The sequence below is a fragment of the Artibeus jamaicensis genome, unplaced genomic scaffold, assembly GCF_021234435.1.
Source record: "Artibeus jamaicensis isolate MK-2021 breed Jamaican fruit bat unplaced genomic scaffold, CSHL_Jam_final contig_466, whole genome shotgun sequence".
NCBI classification, from domain to species: domain Eukaryota; kingdom Metazoa; phylum Chordata; class Mammalia; order Chiroptera; family Phyllostomidae; genus Artibeus; species Artibeus jamaicensis.
In genome coordinates, this window is record NW_026521844.1 from 16,062,174 (window position 1) to 16,087,703 (window position 25,530).

The 25,530-nt window shown below is 36.6% G+C and overlaps 1 protein-coding gene across 1 annotated transcript in view; it reads left to right on the forward strand.

Moving 5' to 3' along the window:
* LOC119046981 (phospholipid scramblase 1-like) overlaps positions 1-24,715 on the forward strand; it is a gene marked incomplete at its 3' end in the record, with an annotated part of 41,850 nt that extends 17,135 nt beyond the window's left edge. The window contains exons 3-5 of the mRNA XM_053667237.1: positions 10,543-10,763; positions 12,978-13,139; positions 24,545-24,715. Coding sequence (XP_053523212.1) covers positions 10,543-10,763; positions 12,978-13,139; positions 24,545-24,715 — 554 coding nt within the window. The remainder of the gene's footprint in view (positions 1-10,542; positions 10,764-12,977; positions 13,140-24,544) is intronic.
* Between the last annotated feature and the right edge of the window lie 815 nt (positions 24,716-25,530).

Consider the following 25,530-nt stretch of genomic DNA (forward strand, 5'->3'; position numbering starts at 1 on the left):
CAAAGAAATTGTGCCAAAGGGGGAACACACCAATGCATATCATAATTTAGTTATGCCAAATTAATGATAAGGAGAGATTCTTGAAAGCAGAAAGAGAAAAGGAGAAAGTTACCTACAAAGGAGTGTCTATAGGATTATCAAATGATTTCTCAAAAGAAACCTTACAGGTAAGAAGGAGCTGGAAAGAAGTATTCAAAGTCATGAAAGAGAAGGACCTACATCCAAGATTATTCAGCAAAGTTATCATTTAGAATGGAAGGACAGATAAAGTGCTTCCCAAATAAGGTAAAGTTAAAGAAGTTAATCATTACCAAGCCCTTACTATATGAAATGTCAAAGGGACTTATTTAAGAAATAGAAGCAAATAAAAAACTCTGAACAGTAAAATGACAACAAACTCATAACTACCAACAACTGAACCTAAAAAAACAGAATCAAAGACTAAGCAAACAACTAGAACAAAAACAATATCACAGAAGTGGATATCACAGGTAGGATTATCAGTGGGTAGGGGAAAGGGGTGAATGGGAGAAAAGGTACAGGGAATAAGAAACATAATTGGTAGGCATAAAATAGATAGGTGGAGGAACGCTGGAGGGTAGAGTGGGTGCAGGGCACAGGGGGGATAAAGGGGAGTAAAAAATTGGTACAACTGTAATAGCATAATCAATAAAATGTACTTTGAAAAAAAACAGAATCATAGATACAGAGAATATTTTGATGGTAGTCAGATGGGAGAGGGTCATGAAGATGGGTGAAAAAGGTGAAGGGATTAAGGAGTACATGACTCTTAAATTAGTAGTCACAGAATAGTCATGTGGATGTAAACTACGGGATAAGAAATAACTAGCCAAAGAACACGTGTACAGGACCCATTGACATGGACAACAGTATTCAGATTGCCTGAGGGAATAGGAGGTTTGCCGTGTGGAAGGGGACAAAGAGGGAAATTTGGAAACAACTGTAATGGTATAAAGAATACAGTATAATTGAGAGTAAAGACAATACAACATCTCCTGAAAATAAACTTAAATACATGGAAAGATGGCATTTAAATGACAGAATTCGAGATTGTGGTTCTGAAAAAAACTCAGTGAGATACAAGAAAACTCAGATGGGCAATTTAACAAACTTAGAAACAAAATTTAAAAAACCAAATACTTTACCAAGGAGATTGAAACTTTAAAAAAAGAACCAAATAGAAATTCTAGAGATAAAGAACTCTGTAAAGGAAAGGGGTATGGGGGGCTAGAGGTGGAAAAGGGTATGGGGTAGATAATAGGTCATGGAAAAACTACAACAAAAATGAACTATTACAAAAGCTGTCATATTTTACCAACATTAAATAATTATAAAATATATAAGGAATTGTAGAGGAGAAAAGAAGTAAAGAATAAACTACCCAGCATAGAAAATAGAGCTGACCATATGGAAGAAAGAGTTGGTGATACCAAAGATAGAAGTCTAGAAGTAATGCAGAGAGAAAAAGAGACACACTTAGGCATTAAAAAAAAAAGGAAAGAACTCTATGAGAACTGACTCCCTCAGAAAGAGCAACATTAGAAGAAGAAATGGAGAAAACAATGGAAAGCCTATTCAGACTGAAAGTTGACGACAATTCCCCTACTCTGTGGAAAGAGCTAGATTCTCAGATCCAAGAAGCAAACAGAACAATTACTTCAATCCAAAAAAGCCTTCTCCAAGGCACGTATTATTAAAACTGTCAGAAATTAATGACGAAAGAATTTTTAAAATACCCGGGGAAACGAAGAAAGTAATGTGTAAAGTAAAGGCCATTAAATTATCATCAGACTTGGCCCTGGCTGGTGTAGCTCAGTGGATTGATCACAGGCCTGTGAACCAAAAGGTTGCTGGTTCAATTCCCAGTCACGGCACATGTCTGTCTCTCTTTCTACTTTCCTTCTCCTGTATCTAAAAATAAATAAATAAAATCTTTAAAAAAATTATCATCAGGCTTCTCAACAGAAACCCTACAAACTAGAAGAGTGGAAACAAATATTTAAACTACTGAGAGAAATTATCAGCCAAGGATAACAAATCCAGCAAAGTTATTCTCTAAATATGGAAGAAAAATAAAGACTCCTCAAGATACACAGAAGCTGAGAAAACTTTCCACCGGAAGACCTCTATTGCAGGAAATACTTAGGGAAGTTATTCTACTTGAAACAAAGAACAAAAGATCAAAAAACTGTGAGTAAGATCACCAACAAACTCACAGTGTAGGTAGGGATAATTTCAGATGACAAAAACATAAAGAAGGATTTTGCAAAAGGGTGGAGATTAGATAAATTCAAAATAAAAAGAATTGCTGTATGTATGAAACTTTCTTTTACATAAACCTAATGGTAAACACAACAAAGAATTCCAAAGCTGAAGCACATAATACATATACAAAAAAAAAGGAAATGGAAGGAAGTATGGAATACCACCAAACAAAAATAACAAATGGAAACACAAAGGGTAACATCAATGGAGGCACAGAGCTACCAGAAAACAAAAGATAAAATGGCTACAGGAAATCTTCATGCATCAATAACTATCCTCATTATAAACTGTAAATGTATTGAATTAGGCAATAAAAAGGCACAGAGTAGCAGATTGGGTCAAAACACAAAACCCAACCAGATGTTGCTTTCAGGAGACACATCAAATTTGCAAAGCCAAATATAGACTCAGCGAAGGGTGCAAAATGATTCTCCAAGCAAATGGCATAAACAGAAAAGTACATGTAGCCATATCAATATCTGAAAAAGTAAATTTCAGGAAAACAAAGGTAACAAGAGACAAGGTAGACATTTTATGATGAAAGGGCCACTACAGCAATAACACTTCTTTCTATATATGCATCCAATCAGAGAGCACCAAAATATAAACAGAAAAACAAACAAAACTAAAAGGAAAAACTGACTAAAACACAATCACAGTATGGGATCTTAACAATCCATAATAACTCTAGGTAGATCATCCAGACAGAAAATAGAAATATTGGCCTTAAATGACATATTAGACCAAAAAGACAGAATTGACATTTACAGAGCCTTTCATCCCAGAACATCAGATTATACATGCTTCTCAGGTGCACATGGAAAATTCTCAAGGATAGATCATATGTTGGGTCACAAAACTAGCCTCAACATATTTAAGAAGTCTGGAATCTTACCAAGCATATTCACAATGTTGCTCTGAAATTGGAAATCAATTGCAAAAAGGAAATAAAAGGCTACAAAAATATGTGGAGATTAAACAACATGACACTAAAAGCATAACTGAGTCAGAAAAGAAATAAAAGGTAAGATCAAAATATATGTAGAGACAAATGAGTACAACAATATGACATATCAGAACTTCTGGGATGCAGTGATAAAAGGGAAGTGTACATCATTGCAGGCCTATCTCAAAAAACCAAAAAAAAAAATCCCAAAATAAACAACATAACATTATATCTTAAAAAAAAAAAACTAGAAAGAGAACAAAAGCAGCCCAAATCAGCCAAACAAAAATAAATATTAGAGCAGAAATGAATGAAACACAGAACAAAAAGGCAAACAAAAAATTAATACAACAAGGAGTTGGTTCTTTGAAAAGATTAATGAAATTGATAAACACCTAGTTAGACTCACTATGAAGGGAAAAAACTTATATAAACAAAATCATAAATGAAAGAGAAGTTACCTCAGACATCACATATATATATATGAAGGGTCATACTAGAGTACTACGAAAGGCTATATGCCAGAAAATTCAATAACCTAGAAGACACACCTAAGTTCCTAGAAATACATAACATTCTTAGACTAAGTCATAAAGAATTGGAAAATCTATATAGACTGATCAACTGTGAAGGACTTGTAACAACCATCAAAAACCTCAAAAAAACAAAAATCCAGGACCAGAGATTTCTTGACTAGTGAATTCGACCAAACCTTCACATAAGATTCGATACCTATCCTTCTCAAAGTCTTCAAAAAAACTGAAGAAGAGGCGATGCTTCCTAAAATATTTTATGAGGCCAACATAACCCTAATACCAAAATCAGGCAAGGATAACCCTAGAAAAGAAAATTACAGACCAATATCTCTGATGAATACAGATGAAAAAGTCCTCAACAAAATACAATACATTAAAAAAAAATACGAGGTCTGTCCAGAAGGCATCCAGCCATATAATATGAAAAATAGAGACATTTATTAAAGAAGATACAAGAAACATTGTACATAAAACAGTGACACCTCACTCCCCTTCAAAGCAGGCATCTTCGGACCACACATAATTTTCCCAATTACCATCAGCTGCCCTGTCATATTTTCCTGAATTTCATAAACAGCCTGAAATCTCTTCCCTTTCAAAGGTGATTTTAGTTTTAGGAAAAGCCAGAAGTTTCAGCGTGCTAAATCTGGGTTGTCGGGGGCTGAGTCACCTGGGTGATTGGATGTTTCACCATAAAACTCTGCAGGAGATGTGATGCATGAGGGGGCATGTTGTGGTGATGAAGCTGACAAACACCAGTTTCCTGTAGCTGAGGCCTGAATCTTCCAAATAGTTTCCATGGAGGGCTGTGGAAACTTAATAATATGGAATGCTTAACTCAAAATCTGATGCAGATTTGCTGCTCTACTCGCTCAGTCATTTTGAATGCTACAGCCACACAGTACACATGCTCACTCAATGGTATCTACTGCCACCACTGACAAATACAATGAAGTTGTCATTGTTCATGCATGTGCATTGTAGTGCTCTCCTTGTCTGCCAGGTTACATCGATGTCACATGAATCATTCTCATTATATTAACAATGGCTGGACTTTTTCCAGACAGACCTCATATACCACAACCGAATAGGGTTCATCCCAGTGGCACAAGGAAGTTTCAACATATGCAAACTGATCAATGTAGTATACTGCATGAGCAAAACAAAGGATAAAATCATATGATCTTACCAATAGATGCAGAAAGAGCATTTAATAAGGTAAAACATCCATCTGTGATAAAAACACTCAATAGAATTGGTATAGAAGGAAAGTATCTCAACATAATATAGGCCATATATGACAAATATTCAGCATATCATACTCAATGGTGAAAACCTGAAAGACTTTCCTCTAATATCAGGAGCAAGACAAGGATATCCATTCACCACTCTCATTCACCGTATTACTGGGTATCCTAGCTAGAGTAATCAGACAAGAGGAAGAAATAAAAGTCATCCAATTTGGGAATTAAGAAGTAAAAGTATCATTTTTTGCAGATGACTCAATTCTATGCATAGAAAACCATAAAGACTCCACCAAAAAAACTATTAGAACAAAAAACAAGTGGTAAAGTTGCAGGATACAACATCGATTTACAAAAAACCACTGTATTCCTATATACTAACAATAAAATTTCAGAAAAGAATATTTAAAAAAATACCTAGGAATAAACTTAGCAAAAAATGAGGAGGACCTATATACTGAAAACTCAGAGCTTTAAATCATTAAAGAGATTTAAAAAGACACAACAAAATGGAAAGATATTCTGTGTTTATGAATTGGAAAAATAAACATAGTCAAAACGTCTGTATCAACCAGAGCAATAAACAGAATTAATGCAATCCCTATCAAAATCTCAATGGCATTTTTTAAAGAAATAGAACAATAACAAAAAAAACTTACCACATTCATATGGAACCAAAAAGACCCTGAATAGTCAAAGCAATCCTGATAAAAAGGACAAAACCAGAGGTATCATACTCTCAGACTCCAATTATACTACAAAGCCACAATAATCAAAACAGGTTGGTATTGGCAGAAAAAATACATAAAACAATGAAACAAAATTGAGAGCCCAGAAAAATACCCACATACATAAGGACAAATAAGTTTTGACAAAGAAGCAAAAGTATACAATGGATAAAAGAAAGACTCTTTAATGAATGATGCTGGGAAAATTGGAAAGCCACATACAAAAGAATGAAACTAGATACATGTTGCCCCCATTTACAAAAGTTAATTCTAAATGGATCAAAGGCCTAAATATAAGATCTGGAAAAATAAGTTACATAGAAAATATAGGAACTAAAAGCATGAGTCTTGGTTTTAAAGATTATGTGCCTTTGACTCCAAGGGCAAAAAGTAAAGGCAAAAATAAATTAATGGGACTATATCAAACAAAAAAGCTTCCGCACAGAAAAAGAAACCATCAACACAACAACAAGTCAACCAACCTAATGGGAGAATATATTTGCAAACAAAAGCTCTGACCAGGGCCTAATGTCTAAAATATATAAAGAAGTCATACAACTACACACACAAAAAACACCTAATTCAACTTAAAAATTGACAGAGGACTTAAATAAACACTTCTCCCAAAAAGACATACAAAGGGCCAGTGGATATATGAAAAGATGCTCAACTGGACTAGCTATTAAATAAATGCAAATCTGCCCTGGCTGGTGTAGCTCAGTGGATTGAGCGTGGGCCTGCGAACCAGACAATCGCAGTTCGATTCCCAGTCAGGGCACATTCCTGGGTTGCAGGCCAGTTCCCTGCAGGCCAATTCCCAGCAGGGGGTGCATGAAAGGCAACCATACATTGATGTTTCTCTCGCTCTCTCCTTCCCTTCCCCTCTAAAGATAAATAAATTAAATTAAAAAATAAATAAATAAATAAATAAATAAATGCAAATCAAAATTACAATGAGATACCACTTCACACTTACTAGAATTACCATGTCCCAAGACAGGTAGTAACAAGTGTTGAGGAGGCTGTGGAGAAAAAGGAACCCTCATTCACTGCTGGTGGGAATGTAAACTGGTGCAACTACTATGGAAAATAGTATGCTGGTTCCTCAGAACATTAAGGGTAGAGTCACCATCTGACCCAGCAACCCTCTTCTGGGTACCTACTTGAAAACATTTATTCTCAAAGAAATATACACCCCTATGTTCATTGCAGCATTATTCACAGTGGCCAAAACATGGAGACAACCAAAATGCCCTTCAATAAATGATTGGATAAAGATGTGGTACATATATACAATTGAATACCACTCAGCCATAAGTAAAGATGAAATATTGCCATTTGCAACAACATCGATGGACCTTGAGCATATCATGCTAAGTGAAATAAGTCAGAAGAAGTTAAGATCCATATGATTTCACTCATATATGGGATATAAAACAAGAAAAACAAACCAACAAAAAACCCCTACACATACCCCACAGTATGGTGGTTATTACAGGGAAGGGAGGTAAGAGAATACAGTAAAGGGTAAAGGGCTTAAAATATATGGTGACAAAAGATGATTTCACTTTGGGTGGCAGGCACACAGTGCAATATGAAGTTCATGTACTATAGAAATGTACACTTGAAACTTATATAATCTTTTAAAAGTATTTTTATTGATTATGCTATTACAGTTTTCCCAATTTTTCTGCCTTTATCCCCCCTCTACCCTCCAGCATTCCTCTTGCCCCCAACCGTCCAGCATTTCCCCCCTTAGTTCATGTCCGTGGGTTGTACCTATAAGTTCTTTGAGTCCTCTGTTTCCTATACCATTTTTTATCTTTCCCCATCTATTCATGCCTACTAATTATGCTTCTTCTTCCCTAAACCTTTCCCTATGATTCCTCCCTTCCCCCTCCCCTCTAAACTCCCTCTGTAATGTCCATTTCTCTCATTCTGTTCCTATTCTGGCTGTTTGCTTAGTTTTTGTTTTTGTTTTCTCTTCTTTTAGGTTCATTTATTGATAGTTATGAGTTTGTTATCATTTTATTGTTCACAGTTTTGATCTTCTTTTTTTGTTAAATAAGTCCCTTTAACGTTTCATATAGTAAGGGTTTGGTGATGATAAACTCCTTTAACTTGACTTTATCTGGGAAGCACTTTAACTGCCTTTCCATTCTAAATGATAACTTGCTGAATAGAGTAATATTGGATGTAGGTCCTTACTTTTCATGACTTCAAATACTTCTTTCCAGCCCCTTCTTGACTGTAAGGTCTCTTTTGAGAAATCAGCTCATAGGCTTATGGGAACTTCTTTGTAGGTAACTGTCCCCTTTTCTCTTGCTGCTCTTGGGATTTTCTCTTTGTCTTTAATCTTGGATGTGCCTTGGTGTGTTTTTCTTTTGGTCCAACTTCTTTGGGACTCTCTGGGCTTCCTGGACTTCCTGGAAGTTTATTTCCTTCGCCAGACTGGGGAAGTTTTCCTTCATTATTTGTTCAAATAAGTTTTCAATTTCTTGCGGTTGCTCTTCTCCTTCTGGTACCCCTATAATTTGGATATTGGAACATTTCAGGTTGTCCCAGAGAGTCCTCAGCCTCTCTTCAGTTTTTTGGATTCTTCCTTTGTTCTGATCCAGTTGGATGTTTATTTCTTCCTTTTGTTCCAAATCGTTGCTTGGAATCCTGGTTTCCTTCTTATTACTGTTGGTTCCCTGAATATTTTTCTTTATTTCATTTTGGGTATCTTTCATTTTTTGACCAAGCTCAATCAGTTCTGTGAGCATTGTGATTACCAGGGCTTTAAGTTCTCCATCAGTTAGGTTGGCAGTGTCCTCATCGCTTACATCTGAGGTTTTGCTCTGTTCTTTCATTTGGGCCATATTTCATTTTCTTGGCACACCTGATAAGTTGTAAGGGGCAGGGCCTTAGATATTCATCCAGGCAGGGCAACCTTCTCTGCTGTGCTGCCTGTGGGGAAGGGGCCAGGAGAGTGAGCAATGCAGCTTGCCTGCTCATTTCTAGCACCCTTTCCAACACTCTTGAGTCAGACTGGAAGAATTTCCCACCATGGCAACCCCAGCTGTAGCCCACAGTCAGCTCTGAGTTTCAGTTTCCCCCTTAAGTCAGTCCCCCGCCCCGCCCCCAGCAGCTCCCTGCCCCGCCTCAGCTGTCTCCCTGCTGTTTTTAAGTTAGTACCCTGCAGGGTCTGCCTTACTGGTCTTGTTGTTCTGGTTGATTTTTTTCTTTAATTCCTTGGTTAGTTTGATTTTCTAGTGCTTCTGGTTGTTTATTGACTTTAGATTGGTTGTTATCCTCATTCTGGTTGTGAGAGGAAGTGAAGGGTTTCTACCCACGCCTCCATCTTGGCCAGAACTCTTCCAAAATTTATATAATCTTATTAATAAAAATCACACCAATAAATTTAATTAAAAGAAAAATAAAAACTGTGAAAAAATTAATGGACCATTAAGGTATAGCCATATAATTGTCTGTTGTTGTTTTTTTTTACTTTTTATTTTTTAAGTAACAAGAAAAAAATTTAGATATTGCGTGAGTTCATTGATCTCATTTTACAGATAAACAAGATTTGTGAGATTTAGCTACTTAATGAAACACTTAGGTAATAAATTCCACTTCATAAATTAGTTCATATTTTTAATGAAATATTTGACTGGCATATGTTTAGGTGAAGGGTGATTCTTATAAAGGTAAAGTCCAGGGCCTGTGTGAGTCAGAACAAAGACATTTAGGGGAGATCATGGTGCTAGAATTTGTTCAGGATGTCTGTATCTGAATCAAAATCCATCCATATGGATATTAGAGAGTACTTTTCATCTTCATATCTTTCTTTTAATCCCTTTTTATATGGGTAGCTTGTGACATCCTACATCCCAAGTTAATGAGGGCTCTGGACTAGTGGGAATGTGAGTTGCTCCTTCCTGGCTCTGAGTGAGGAGCGGTTTCCAATGTGTGGTTCAGTCTGGGAGGACTTTCATAAGATATCAGATTGGTGTCAGTAGTGAACATATCTCTTTCCCAGTGAAGAGATTAGCCTCCTGTAAGGTACAGAGTATCCTGAGATACTCTGTGAGTTGTAGCCTTGGTTGCCAGGCACCTCCCCCACTAGTCCCCCCCCCCCCCCCCTGCCATCTATTACCACCTCCCACCTCTAAACAACTACTGCTGCATTAAACAAGGACACTCTGGGCCCAGTGTGATGTTCTAATCCACCTTTCACTTTCACGATCTCCCTTTTTACATTTATTCAAAGGGAGTAAACACCTTTGTTATCTTCCTTCATTCGGTGCAGAAAGATAAGCCATGAATGTATTATGAAACAAAATCTCAAGCCAATTTATTTAATGCACTATGTTTATTTAATATAGTATAAACATGGCAATCATCCTCTATTCCCCTCCCTGATTGAATAACTGAAAACAGCACCATGCAAATGGACATGACACTGTATACACCTAGTTCGACTGTGACCATCTGCATCATTAGCCCATTGCTCAGCAGCAAAGTTGCCCTTCCAGACATGAGTTTGTGGAATTAGGAAGATAAGCATTTTCTTCTCCATGTCTCACAGAGGAACTCTCAATTTTATATACCTTCACACCCTCTCCTGCTTCCCTTCCTTTGCTTTTTTTCTGTCTGGACTCTAGATCATCTTTAAACAACTTTCATTTTCATTCTCCCTATGTGACATTAAGTGTCATCTAAGTATTGAGATATTATCAAAAGTACTTGATTTTAAATATTTAGATACATTATATTTTTAAACATAATGGTGATTAAGATTTTCTCTTCTTTGTTTTCAGCCATAACAGGGTTTGAAACAAATAATAAATATGAAATTAAGAACAGCCTTGGACAGAGGATTTACTTTGCTGTGGAAGATACTGATTGCTGTACTCGAAATTGCTGTCCATGTTTTAGGCCTTCTACTGTGAGAATTTTTGATCTTATGGGCCAAGAGGTGATAACTCTGGAGAAACCACTAACATGTGCCAGCTGTTGTTGCCCATGCTGCCTTCAGGAGGTCCGTGAGCCATTACCTGAATAATTTGTAAAGCAGTTCAACAAGAATTTTTACCTTGTCATTGAACCTATGTAATCAAATGAGATTTTATAAAAATTGGTCCATGAGCTGTTGTTTTGTGCTTGAGAGTAATTTGGACAGGAAGGAGGGCAGGTGAAAAACAGTGACCAGTTAGCCCCATGTCCCTGAGAAGTTTGTCTTGTGGGATTGAGCATCTGCTCAGAGACCAGACTTCCTCATCTTTGAGGAGAGCTGAGAAGACAAGGCCCCTTGGTCAGGTCCCTTACTGGGAGTGACCAGCAGAGAGGCCTGGCCAAAGCCAGGGGAGGGAACCACAGGCAGTGTCCTGGAGTACAGTTCCAGGAGCAAGTGTACAGAAGGATGAGGACAAGAACATACAGTCATCTCATAATTTTGGCCAACATATTATGGAACAAACCTAGGAGAGACTACCTCTGAGCAAGCTCAACTCCTGTGTTTTTAAGATCCCCATTTTTAAAAAGGAATGTGTTTGAGCCTCTGTCGTAGAGATACGCTAGGTATGGGTACCTTCAGGTCTGGAAAGACCAGATGTCTCTTTCATATCACTTGTCATCCCACTGATTTACAACATGGATCTCAGGGGAGACACCAGGGCACAGAGAGTTTGTAGAAAGGTTGCCTTTGCCTATATCCCCCGGCCTGAGACCAGTCCTTGCCTGGCCAGTCATTCCAGACAAGTAGCTCTGGGTCCATGACACAGACAGAGGCACAAGCACATAGACATTTGAGGTTTCATACTGCATTTACTTTAAACAGTTAACTGAAGCTATTCCTACTGAATTCTTTTGTTTTTTTATGTCATTTGGGTTAGATATAGCAGTACTTGTCCATAGGAATGTCTGAGAAAAACAGAGTTTGAGGAAATATGCTGTAAATGTAAAAAGCACAGTAGCACACATTAGACTATTGGTCTTAGAAAACAGTCTAGGAAGGCATAATTTACAAATGACTGTACTGTACTGTACTCTCTAGGTCACCCAGCTAACAGCAGAGCCAAGATCCTGGCCCCATTTTCTGTATAGGAGCATTGCAACTTATACTGAAAATTGCACCAGTGATCAGAGCTCTTTTCACACATCTAAGCAACTGTATTCAATCAAGTATTTCAAGAATAGTAACTTATACTTAGAAGTGGGTAAAGGAGCTGAATAGGCATTTTTCCAAGTAAGACATAAAAATAGACCACAGATATATAAAAACCTGTTCCACATAACTAATTATTAAGGAAAATAAAATCAAAACTACAATATGATATCACATTATACCTGTTAGGACTACTGTTATAAAAAAAAAGACTTAATTTGGCAAGTGTGTGGAGAAAAATGGAACCCTCGTACACTGTTGGTGGGAATATATATAAATTGTTATTGCCACTGTGGATAAGAGCATGCAGGTTCATATGATACAGCAATCTCATCTCTGGGTATGTATGCAAAGGAAATGTGACCAGGTCTTTAAAAAGATATCTACCCTCCCATATTAATTGAAGCATTTTCAAAATAATAGAAATATAGAAACAACCTAAGTGTCTGTTGATAGATGAGTGGATAAGAAAATGTAATATAAACATAGGTATGTACAATGGGATATTATTCAACCAAAGAAAAGAAGAAAACCATGCCACTGAGACAACGTGGAGGCACTTAGAGGGCATTACACTAAGGAAAATAAGGCAGAGAGGAGCAGGCAAGTGCTATATGGAATCACTCATGTACCAAATCCAAAAAAACCCAAAAACTAACTCATAGAAAAAGAGATTTGAATAGTAATTGCCAGAGACTAGGGAAGGGAGGATGGTAAAATGTTGGTCAAACTTTACAAACTTTTAGTTAGCAGATGAATGAATTCTGAGTATCAAATGTACATCATGGTGACTATGCTGTATATTTGAAGTTTGCTAAGAGAGATCTCAAGCATCGCTATATGAGGTGACAGATGTGTTAACTAACTTGATTGTGGTAGTCATTTCATAATGTATATGTCATCACATTGTACACTTTAAATATATTATAATTATATTTGTCAATTATACATCAGTAAAGCTGGAAAGGAAAAATATTGCCCATTGCAATAAAGTACTCATTAAGTGAGAACTCATATTATTATTATGATAATAATGATGATGAGGATGACAATGATGATTGTGTGTTACATATTCTTTTGCTTTTGTAGATAGAAATCTACTCTCCTCCTGGTACACTAATAGGATATGTTATTCGGGCTGCTCACATGTGTCTGCCTAAGGTTACAATTCAAAATGAGGATAGAAATGATATGCTAAGAATTGTTGGCCCATTTTGTACACGTGGATGTTGTAAAGATGTTGTTTTTGAGGTAAGAGATTTAATCACTCTAATAGAATTTGATTTAAAAATATTAGGAGAATATAATCTTGTCACATGTTACAAATATATTAAATAAATGTGTGTATCCTAATATCTCAAGAAAGAGACAATGGACTCATATATGTAATGTTGGTCAGAAAGGTAGTTATTAATTTTATTGAGCTTCAGTGTTGATTGTGCTAAAGGAAAAAAGTAAAGCATAGCCTTATAGTAAACAAATATAAACAAAACAACTAATATTTAAATGTGGTGAGTTCTGTGTGGAAGTGCTATATATTATCCACTTTGAATAAAACATTTACCTTGTCATCAATGTCTGACTGCTAAAGCCTATGAATCATTCCTTAGTCTTAAACACAGGCTGTTGGTGCCCTCAGCCCTTTTCAGAAGGTCTGACGTCTTTGAGTTCCTGCAGAAAGCCCCATGAGGCAAAGAGAGTTTTCAGAAAGGTACTGTGCCACCCAGTTATGCTTCTCTATGGTCTCCATTTTATTTTTGTATTAAATTTGATTATTAGAAACCATAATATATCTGTGTACTTACTGTATGAAGCAATTTCATTATAGCAGTTTTCCAGCAGATGTTCTGGCTATAAACCAAAATTATTAGTTGTAAATGTTTAAAAATCAAGAGATTTGATAACATAATCTTGATATTATGATTCTGCTTGAAAATTATACAATCTGTTAAACTAAGCCCGCATTTCCACAGAAAGGGCAAAAGTCTACAACTGAGCAGGGTTGACACCCTATAATAAGATGTGGGAATTCTGCCTCTTTCTCAGCTTTCTCAGTTTCCCACTATCCCCTTTATTTTTTATATCATTTGCCTGACTCCCCTAGTTGTATGGTTTTCAATTCTGTTAAACCCTGGTTATATAAAGACGAATCATTTCCTTCACATAATTAACAGACTAATGAAAGAGATGGATGATTATAAGAAAACATGCATAATGCAGAGAGCCTTTATAAAGCTCTTTTAAAAGGATATGGATAATGCGTATGCTTGTGTGTGTGTGTGTAATGTGTATGTATAAGAACTTTACATAGAGGTATGTATAACAATAGTTCCTCATTTAGGATATGGCGTACTTATCACAGACCCAGAAGAGTGGAAAGATAATTGTTCATTCACAGAACAATAATAACAGAAGTTTACCTGGCATGTATTATTTTGGAGAAATTGGTGAAAACACTAGGAAAGCATTGTGAAATTATTATATTTAATGCTAACAAATTTAGATTTTATCCAGCAAATTTTCACAATAGAATCCTTGGAGAATTCATCATATGTAATAAACTAACTTCTATTCTATGTATCCAGAATGGTGATAGGTAGGTACCATCTTCCAGAGCACTGAGAAATAGTCATTTGAATCAATTTGTGATGGCAAGAGTAACACCTTAAATCTGGAATTTTGAGTATGAGAGATTGCTATGAAACACGGATTGTGCCATGATTGTGTCAGTTGTTATGGAAACTTGGAGTAGAAACAAGACCAATGCCCTGACACAGCAGGAGTCATTTTATAGGAAGAAATGACACAGAAATTTGTTGGACTGAGTGGAGCTATTTTATGAATATGATGTCCATTGAGAATGAAAGAAAATCTAGAGATGAGTCTGATGTCTGAGAATTAAGAAACTGAAATAATGCCTTTCACAAAGATGATAATCTTAAAGGAAAAATAGTTGATTTGTGGGAAACTAGTGATTTGTAATTGAATTATGCTGAATTTGACACATGTGGAGCAAAATATTGGGGACTCTCCAGCATACATATGGTAGTTGAAGCTGTGAGAAGATTGTCCCAAATGGGAAACAGAGACAAATAGACTTTCCTCTGTATCTCGTGAAGATTATAAGGGAATCTGTCTTCTTTTGGGAAATTTGGTAGGGAAAAAATATCCATACATTAAACTGATATCCCAATCCAGGCCCCTCTATGAATATGAAATCTGAATTAACAAAATTACTATGGTATGTTTAGGAATCTCAAAACAAAAATAGATGCTGAGTGGTGATACTGGTAGCAGGATCAAATGCTAAAGTGTTACAGAACAGACCTGGTCAGGGGACCAGCGAATAATATACTGTTACTGAATGGACCCACCTTTATGCCCTGGGGGTCCTCTATCCTGTACTAGGTTCAACTTGCCCACCACCAGAAAAAGATGTCTCTCGATGCCAGAGATTGATGAAAAGAAAAGGGATTTTTTATTTAAAAGTTATACAAACTTGAGAGTAATGACTTAATGTCTTCATTGAGATCCCAAAGTCCTTTAGAATGCACATTCCTTCCTTCCCGCTCTTCCAGTCCAGGGTACTGTATCTCAGAAAAAGATATAGAAGTCTGTGGTTCTTCTCTGTCCAAGCTGCATGGTCCCAAAAAGACTCTTCATGGCTGCTGCACTTGGATTTAAATCCCAGCACCAATCTTCCTCTGCCACACCATTTCCAACTCCTCCAACAAATGGCCACAGCTGGCAGCATTCCCATGTTTCCAGCTTTACTGGGCTGTCATAGTAATTCCAGGCAGGTGAGGCCCTATGGTGTGGAGCCATTCATCTCCAAGCTCTTATGCAGGCTCTGTAACCAGGGGGAGTTGCCTCCCAGTTACATTATGGGTTGAAGTCACCCCCATCCCCCTGGCTCAAAGCATGGCCACAGCTGTTTAACATATCTATAGAACCAGTGAAAAGTGATAGAGATGTTAAACCACTGTTCTAGCAATGGCCCTGCTCCATGCATCCTATCTTCCAGCTCAGACTTGTAGGGGTGAGGACATTCTATATATATTTTCCTAATATTTCCTGGATACTGAGTTCTGGACCCCAGGACAAATCTCTATTTTCCTCCCCCCCTTGGCTGTACCCTGTTACAAAAGCAGACTAGAAGAAGATTAATCACCAAGGGCGCCCTCTATTGCTACAGGGGAAAAAACCCTATCTTTACATGAGCATATTCAAAAATTATATAAACTTCTGGCCAAGGTGGAGGCATGGGTAGATACACTTTGCCTCCTCGCACAAACAAATGATGAAAACAACAAATTTAAAAACAAAAAATAACCAGAACTGCCAGAAAATTGAACTACGGAAATCCATGACAACCAAGGAGTTAAAAATCCAACCAAGGATTTATTCAGACTGGTAGGAGGGATGGAGACCAGCAACTAGGGCTGAGAGGACATTCAGCAAGGTGGCGGCTGGAGGGCCAGGAGGGTAAGGCAGCAGCTGGTGGGTGGGGCAGTCCCACATTTGTGTGAGGATGAACTAGGAGAAACAACCGAGGAGCAAGACAGACTGCAAAACCCAGGGTTCCAGTGTGGGGAAAGAAAGCCTCAAAACCCCTGGTGGTAAAAACCTGTGGGTGTTGCAGCAGCAGGAGAAAGTCCTAGCCTCACAGGAGACTTCACTTGAGAGACACTCAGGGTCCTAGAATGCACACAAAACCATCCACCCAGGAATCAGCACCAGAAGGGCCCAATGTGCTTGTGAGTAAGGTGGGAAGTGACTGAACGCCGGTGGAGAGCTAAGCAAGTAGCATTGTTCCCTCTCTGACCCCTTCCCCACATATAGCACCACAACACAACAACATGGGTTGCCCCTTCCTAGCAAATACCTAAGGGTCTGAGCCTTACAAGGTAAAAACTGTGCTGAGACAAAAAAAAATATGGCTCAAATGAAAGAACAGGTCACAGCTCCAAAAATAGAATTAAGCAATGATGAGGTACCCAATTTATCAGAAGCAGAGTTCAAAACACTGGTAATCAGCATGCTCACAGAAATGGTTGAGTATGGTCTCAAAATAAAGGAAGAAGTGAGGGTTATACAAAATGAAATGAAAAGAAATGTATAGGGAATCAACAGTAAAGGGACAGAAACGAGGGCTAAAATCAATGATTTGGAGCAGAAGGAAGAAATAAACATTCAACCAGAACAGAATAAAGAAACAAGAATTCAAAAAAATTGAGGAGAGGCTTAGGAACATCTGGGACAACTTTAAATGTCCTAACATCCAAATCAAAGGGGTGCCAGAAGGAGAAGTGGAAGAGCAAAGTTTCAATTTTCAAATTGAAAAGTTATTTGAAAACACAGCAAAAGAAAACTTCCCCAAACTGGCAAAGGAAATAGACTTCCAGAAAGTCCAGGGAGCTCAAAGAGTCCCAAAAAAGTTGGTTCCAAGGAAGCATACACCAAGGCACATAATTAAATTACCCACAATTAAAGAGGTGAGAATCTTAAAAGCAGTAAAAGAAAAAGAAAGAGTTACCTACAGAGGAGTGCTCATAAGACTATCCGCTGACTTCTCAAAAGAAACCTTGCAGGCAAGAAGTGGCTGGAAAGAAGTATTCAAAGCCATGAAAGGCAAGGACCTACATTCAAGATTGCTCTATCCAGCAAAGCTATCATTTAGAATGGAAGAGCAGGTAAAGTGCTTTCCAGATAAGGTCAAGTTAAAGGAGTTTATCATCACTAAGCCCTTGTCATATGAAATGTTAAAAGGACCTATCTAAGAAAAAGAAGATGATCAAAACTATAAACAGTAAAATGACAACAAACTCATAAGCCTCAACAAGTGAACCTAAAAAAAACAAACTAACTAAGCAAACAACTAGGACAGAAACAGAATCACAGAAATGCAGATCGCATGGAGGAATGCCAGCAGGGGGTATGGTGGGGGGAGATTGGGGGAAAAGGTACAGGGAATAAGAAGCATAAATGGTAGGTACAAAATAGACAGGGTAAGGTTAAGAATATTGTAGGAAATGGAGAAGCCAAAGAACTTATATGTAGGGCCCATGGACATGAACTAAGGGGTGGGGGACTGCTGGTGGGTAGGGATTGCAGTTTAGAGGGAAATAAAGGGGATAAAACAGGACAACTGTATTAGCATAATAAAAACATTTTAAAGAGAAAAAGACAAAAGTTATATAACTCTCTAGGAACTAATCCAAGAACAAACAGCATGTAATGAAATAGTTTGCAACAAGACAAGAAACACCTAAATAAACAGTGATGAAACTAAACAAAAAAGGAAAGAGTAAAATAATAATAAAGGACAGTGTGACTTGAAGACAAGCCAGAAATAAAGAATAGCTATTAATAAACCTCATTGGAAAGGGTAACCTGCAAAGTAGATAGAGATGAAGAGAAAATTGGTGAACTGGATTATCGATATGTAGAAAATAAACATGAGGGGAAGAATTAAAAATTTGAAGGAACAAAAGAGTTGAAGGGACATGGAACAATGAACTACTCTTGCATGTGACAATAAAGAACCACAGTGAAAGGGAAGGCAGAGAATGCACTGAGATGTTATTTCAAAGAGATAAATGACAATGTTGCTGATCTGATGCCATGGAACCTCAGATTCATAAAGTAAAAGGAAACCTGATTGGTGTGCCTCAGTTGGTTGAGTCATCCCACAAAGCAAAAGGTCACTGGTTCAATTCCTGGTGAGAGCATATGTCTGGGTTGCAGCCCAGTCTCTGGTTGGGATTCATGTGAGAGGCAACTGGTCAATGTTTCTTTCACACATCAATGATTTTCTCCCTCCCTTTCTCCCCTCTTTTCAAAAATGAATAAGCAGTAATCAAGATTACTCTACCTGGAAAAGGTATTATTTAAAATCAAAGGATAAATAAAGAGCTTTCCAGACAAGAAAAAGCTAAAGGAGTTTTACACCACCAAACAACTACTATCAGAAATATTAAACGGTCTTAAGAAAGAAAAAATAAAGATAAAAATATGAATAATAAAGTGGCAATAAATCGTTATCAACAATTACTTTAAATTCAAATGCATTAAATGTTTCAGTTAAGATATACAGTAGCTGAATGGATAACAAAACAAGACCCTTACGTATGCTGTCTATAAGAGACTCACTTCAGATCAAAAGACACACAGCACGAGGGTAAAGAGATGGAGAAAGATATTTCATAAAAAGTGGAATAAGCAAACGAACAAAAGCTGGGATAGCAAAATTTACATCAGACAAAATAGATCTAAAAAACAAAATAAATGAACAAGCAGAACAGAAACAGTTGCCAGATGGGAGGAGGGTTGGGGGGGATGTGTGAAAAATTTGAGGGGATGAAGGAATGCAAATTGGTGGTTACCAAATAGTCATGGGGATATTAATACACCATAGGAAATATAGTCAATAGTATTGCAGTAACTATATATGGTATCAGATGGATTTTAGATTTATTGGGGTGATCACTTAAACTTATGTAGTGTATAATCACTGAATTGTACACCTGACACTAATTTAATATTGTATGTCAACTGTAACAAGAATTATTTCAAAAGAAATGAATTATTTTAAAAAGAAATGGCTAATGTGGACAGCAGCTCTAGCCACAGTAGCCAAAAAGCAGAAACAATCCAAATGTCCATTGACTAATGAAAAAACAATATGTAGTAAATAAAATCAAATATGCAATCAGGAAGGGGTAATCTTATCTCTACTTTAACAAGTAATTCCTTGTCATTATGGATTTTGAGCATTTTACTTTAGGTTTACTGGTTACTTGTATTTACATTTTTTGCCTTGACTATTAATGTCCATTTATCTATTGAGTTGTTTATACTTTTCTTGCCAACTTATAAAACTAATTTGTTTATTGTGAACAATCTTGCATCTATCCTCTGATTTATGTTTTCCACAATCTAATCTTTATTTTTATAATATATATAAATGCTAAAAATAAAGAATATTCCCATACAAAAATTTTGTGTGGGAAATGTACCACACAAATATGGTATACCATATCATCTGATATATTCAGGTACATCTATTTTCATTGCTTCTGGTCATCTTAATTATGAAGGTTTCTCCAAACCTTCTATTTTATCCATTTTTTATAATAAAACTTTAACTTAGTGAGAAATTTATTAGTACAAGATAAAAACAAACTTTATTTTCTTGTAATGACTAGAGACAGTTTGATATCAGAATTTATTAAGTATATTATTCATTCCTTGCTAAATTGGTTACCATTCTTGCCATACTCTAAATTCTCCCAAGTAAGAGAATGTATTTCTGAATTCTCTCTTTTGTTGACCTGAATGTCTGTTTTTACAGCAGTGCCTTATGTTATGTTTATGGTGACTTAGTGAGAGGTCCTCTATCACAGCAAAATTATCACTCATTCTTCTGTACATATTTTGTTGTTATTATCTTGTTTCCCTTTATATAAACATTAAGATCCTTTTATTCAATTTTTAGAAGTTAGAATCTAATCAGAATTGTGTTAAATTTATTATTTTTTAAATTAACATATTTATGATACTAAACTTGTGCCATCCCATATAGAACCATATAGGTTCATCATATAGAACTTCTGACTTTTTGTTAGGTTTATTCATAAGTAATTTATAGCCACTATTACCAATAAGAAGGAATCTTTATACTTTAGGTGCTTATTACCAATATTGAGAAAATCTATGGATTTTTCTTTACCTGTTATCTAGTCATATGACATTAATCCAGTATTAAATTTAGGTGTTTATGCTTCACTTACATGGTCTCTCTAGGTATAAAATCGCAGTGCAAATGAGATTATGGTAGCTCTTTTGTGTTTACATACTAAATGGTTCATTTTTTTCCAGCCTAAACAACAAAAATTATAATGATAATGACAATAGTGGGAATACCTACCAAGTTGATGATCTCAATTAAAAAAGTAACAAATATTTTATAATTTAGAAAAATATTGCTATTCAAATATTTCATAATCTAGGGAGTTTTTTCGTTTTTCATGTCATTTTCTTTTTTTACTTTGCTTAGAACAAGAATCATCACACCCATAGTGGTAAGAGGGCCATACAGAAAATATTTAAGGTTTTACAGGACATATGGTCATTGTCACAACTACTCGGTTCTACAGTTGTAGCATGAAAGTAGTCACAGACAATACATAAATGAATGGATATATTTTTGTGCTAATAAAACTTTATTTAAAAAAATGGAAAGCGGGAAGATTTGGCGCAGTAACCATTAATTGCTGACTCCCAGCTGAGATTTTTATTCAGAATTGATACATAACCTTTAAAAAGAATTTCTAGGGGGAAGGAGTTATTAGGGGGTTAAATGGTAATGAAAAAAATACAGTAAAGATTAAATCAAAAAAGAAGAAAATTTTTTAAAAAAGAAAGAATATCATAATGGTTGAGAGTACATACTTTGAAGATAGAATGCCTGGATTTGAAACCTATCTCCACAATTTCTTATCTGTATAATGTTGGATGAAGTACTTACCCTTTCTTTGTTTCATTTTTTTTCTTGTGAAAATTACGTATAAAAATAGCATGTATTCTGCAAATTGCCATCAGTATTAAAAACCTATCAATCATAAAGTTTTTGTATTTTGTGCATATACTAGATGTTCTATAAATGCTTAATTAGTAAGTAATAAAATATCTTTTTGGTAGCCATTGATATCAGCATGTTTTAAATTACATTGATTTTCTAGTGGTTTATATTTTACTACAGTATATTCTTTTGATACTTACCTAGGTATAGTGCTAGTGTTCTATTTTTTCCATTATATTTACATTATAGGTGAATCTATAATTTTCATTTTATTGTATCTTTAATACTGGTATTAAATTTATGTATTTATAAATTAATTCAAATGTAATATACCATAATAGTATCCGCACTTCTGACACGAAATGTATGCATGGGGGCTGGTTCCCATACCAAACAATTCTTCCTACACACCGACTGCTTGTACTACTACAACTCAATTCAGTTCTGACATGAACTGCTCAGAGTTGATGCAGACCCCACAGGTACTGGACTCAGTCCCACTAACTGTCCCACTTGAGATGCCAATCACAAGTCCTAAACATCCTGTACTTCTGATTGCCTGCCATAAATCTGGGGTGCTTATGACCCCATCCTCAGATTCAATAATATGCTAGAATGGATCATAAAGCTAAGAAACATACTTCATTCATGTTTACAGCCTTTCTAAAGGATACTGTAAAGATACAGATAAACAGCAAGATGAAGAAATATATAGGGCAAGGTCTGGAAGGGTCCTGAGTTCAGGAGCTTCTGTCCTGTATAGTTAGGGTGTACCACCCTCCCAGAACATAGATGCATTCAGCAATCAGGAAATGCTACGAACTCCATTATCTAGAATTCTTATGGAGGCTTCACTACATAGGCATGAATGATGAAATCATTGGCTATTGTTGATCAAGTAAAATGCTAGCCCTTGTCTCCTCCGCAGAGGCCAGGAAAGAGGTCAAAGTGCCAAGTCTCTAATCATTGCTTGGACTTGCTGAACAGTCGTCATCCTGAAGCTGTTGGGGGCCCACAGCTACCGGTCATTTCATTACCCTACACAAGATTTATCACTCAGGAGAAACTAGGATTTTAGGATCTGTGTGCCAGAAACATGAGACAAACTCCAAGTATTATTTTTTTCAAACAGCCTCTCCTATAATTTTTATCATTTAGAAATATACAAGACTTTTAGATTGCTATGTCAGAAACCAGAGGAAAAAACTAAAGATATATTTCTTATGGTGCCACAAATATCAATTTATTATTTTAATGTATAAATAACTTTATTATGTGGATTTTCTGTTTTTAAAAGGTTATCTAGAATTTAGCTAAAAATTACCTAGTCCTGATAACATTTTAGTTGTCATTATTCACATTTCTGATACTTTCTTTAGAAGAACTGTTTTTTATTTTTTGCTTGAATATTTGTGAAGTTTAAAATTTCTTACTATAAGAATAAAAGGAAAATATTAATAACAGTTCAATCTAGTGTGGTATTTTTATGCAAAGTTATCTTCTATATTGTACATTTCAAAAGATTTCAAATTAAAAATAAATTTAAAAATAAAATAAGATTACTTTACAAGCTATGAATACTTAAATGACAGCTGTTAGCAGATAAAACACTAAAGGGTTTGAAAGATTTGTGTTAGTCTGTTTTCCCACAATAAATAGTGTTACAGTAGCTTAAACTTCCAGAGCTCACTAGCTTAAACAACAGGCATTTGCTGTCATGCTCATGGGTCAACTGTTTCTCAGTGGATATTCATAGGCTCAGCTGGTGGCTCTGATTTAGGCTAGAAGTTGGCCCCAGCCCTGCTCCAGGTATGCTCATTCTAGAGCTGCAGCAAGAACAACTACCTGGATCATCATTTTCTAGTGGCTGATCACTGGAGAGCAAGAGCCAGGCCAGACCACTCAGCCATGTTTAAGGTCTCTGCTCATTGTCATGTATACTAACTTTCCACTGTTCAAACAAGTCCCATGGACCACCCTAATTATCAGTGTACAGGGAGGCATACTGGGCCTACCATGGGAGGGTGAATGAATATTGATGAACAGTAATCCACACTATCACAGTTTTCAGATGAAAAGTTTATTTCAGGTTTGTTAATAACCACCCACAAAGGGATAAAAGGAGTAAACAGTGTTGAATTTCCCCACATTTATATAGCAGCTCCCAACCTGAGCTAGGGCTTCACAGGGTGTTGCCGGCACATGTGCCACCTGTGTACACTTAGAAAAGACACTTCTCTTCCTGGTGTTGGCACAGCCCTACGTGTACACGCCATGGTGAGTGTGGCTACCTGCAGCCCCACATGCCCAGTAGGTGAGGTTCATTTGTCCAGCTACGATCTTTTCAAGTCTTTATGATCGCCCTGGAGTCTCCTCAGGCAGAATTGTGAAATTAGAGAAATTTTACTTTAGAGCTTTTTTGTATACACCCTTCTCTTTTGTTGTTCCTCCACGTTCCTGTCAATCACCCGTATCCCAGCCCTGGACCACGGGCATCCCATCAAGTTACTTATGGGAAACTTGCCCTCACTCAAAACTGCCAGTCCTCTTCCCCAGGCCCTTAGCATTTCTGGTTGCCGACTGACAGAGAGTGTTCGTGTCCGTCTCATCAGCCCATGTAAACTCCGTGCATGTCTTAACACAGATGTGTCTGTTACGTGGGGTTTAGTTTGCTAGCCTTCTGATGGCTGATAGGAATTTCATCAAAGAAACATTTCGTGTTTGTGTCTTTTCATGCTTAAATTTTGTTTTAGGTCAGTTCAAATGTTTTATCACCATCTCTCTGGATGTAGAAAATGTTAAATATTTCAATAAATCTGTCTTCATATATTTCTCTGTAGCAAAGAAATCTGTATGTATATATAAATAAGTATAGGAATTTATATGCATCTAATGAGAGATACAATGTTCATAGTTAACTATTTGTATTGCACATAAGTTTAATAGTGTATTTACTTCATTGTGTTCCAACTTTGAAAGTACAATAGATTTATTATTTTCTAGAACTCTTTACTATTTATAAAAATTAATAATTCTTTATTGCTTCCTAAGACTCTCATTTTTTTCAATTTAGATTACAACTGTTGATGAAGAATATGTGATTGGCAAGATTTCCAAGCAGTGGACTGGTTTTGTGAGAGAGGCACTTACAGATTACACCAATTTTGATATTTGTTTCCCCTTAGGCTTTGATGAGAAAATAAAAGCTGTCATCCTTGGTGCATGTTTCTTCATTGTAAGTCTATTCTTTTTAAAAATATATATATTTATGTATTTTTAGAGAGGGAAAGGGCAGGAGAAAGAGTGGGGGAGAAACATCAATGTGTGGTTGCCTCTCATGTGTACCCTACTGGGGACCTGGCCTGCAATCCAGGCATGTGCCCTGAGTGGGAATCGAACCAGCGACTCTTTGCTTCCCAGGCCCATGCTCAATACACTGAGCTACACCAGTCAAGGCTCTAAATCTATTCTTGTTAGTCTTGGGTATTTCTCTAGTAGATTCAGTAAATTATATATTTTAATGCCTGCTTAAATTTATAGGTTTTATTCAAAGGGTCCCATTCAATCCTAGCTCTGAAATTGCACTTTCTCCTGATAGTCTGGATTCACAGATGACCAGTTTCTTGGGAAATTCTGCTTGGTTTCACATGGCAGTAAAAGAACCTTATGTGTTAGAGAGAGGCCCTGGTCTTTGGGGCTTCTATTTAAAAATTCAAACAGGTGCTTCAGGTAAGACTTCAAACATGAGCTACATGGAGCACAGCTCAGTGGAACAGGGAGATGTCATCCTGATAAGTTATTCCATTAGACCTTCTACTGCAGGAGTGTGAGCTGCAGTGAGAGTGTGCATGCAATCAAGCCACCAGATGGAACTGGCAGTTGAAAGGAAACACAGAGGATAGACAGTGATTCTGAACTTGTCTCCCATTAAATCACTCAGGGAGAGTTCAAAAGCCCCAACTACTAAATCATACCCAAATTCAACTGACTCAGAGGTTTGTAAAGGTCCCCAGGTGATGCAGTATGCAGCCAAAATCAAGGACTCCTGGGAGAGAGCAA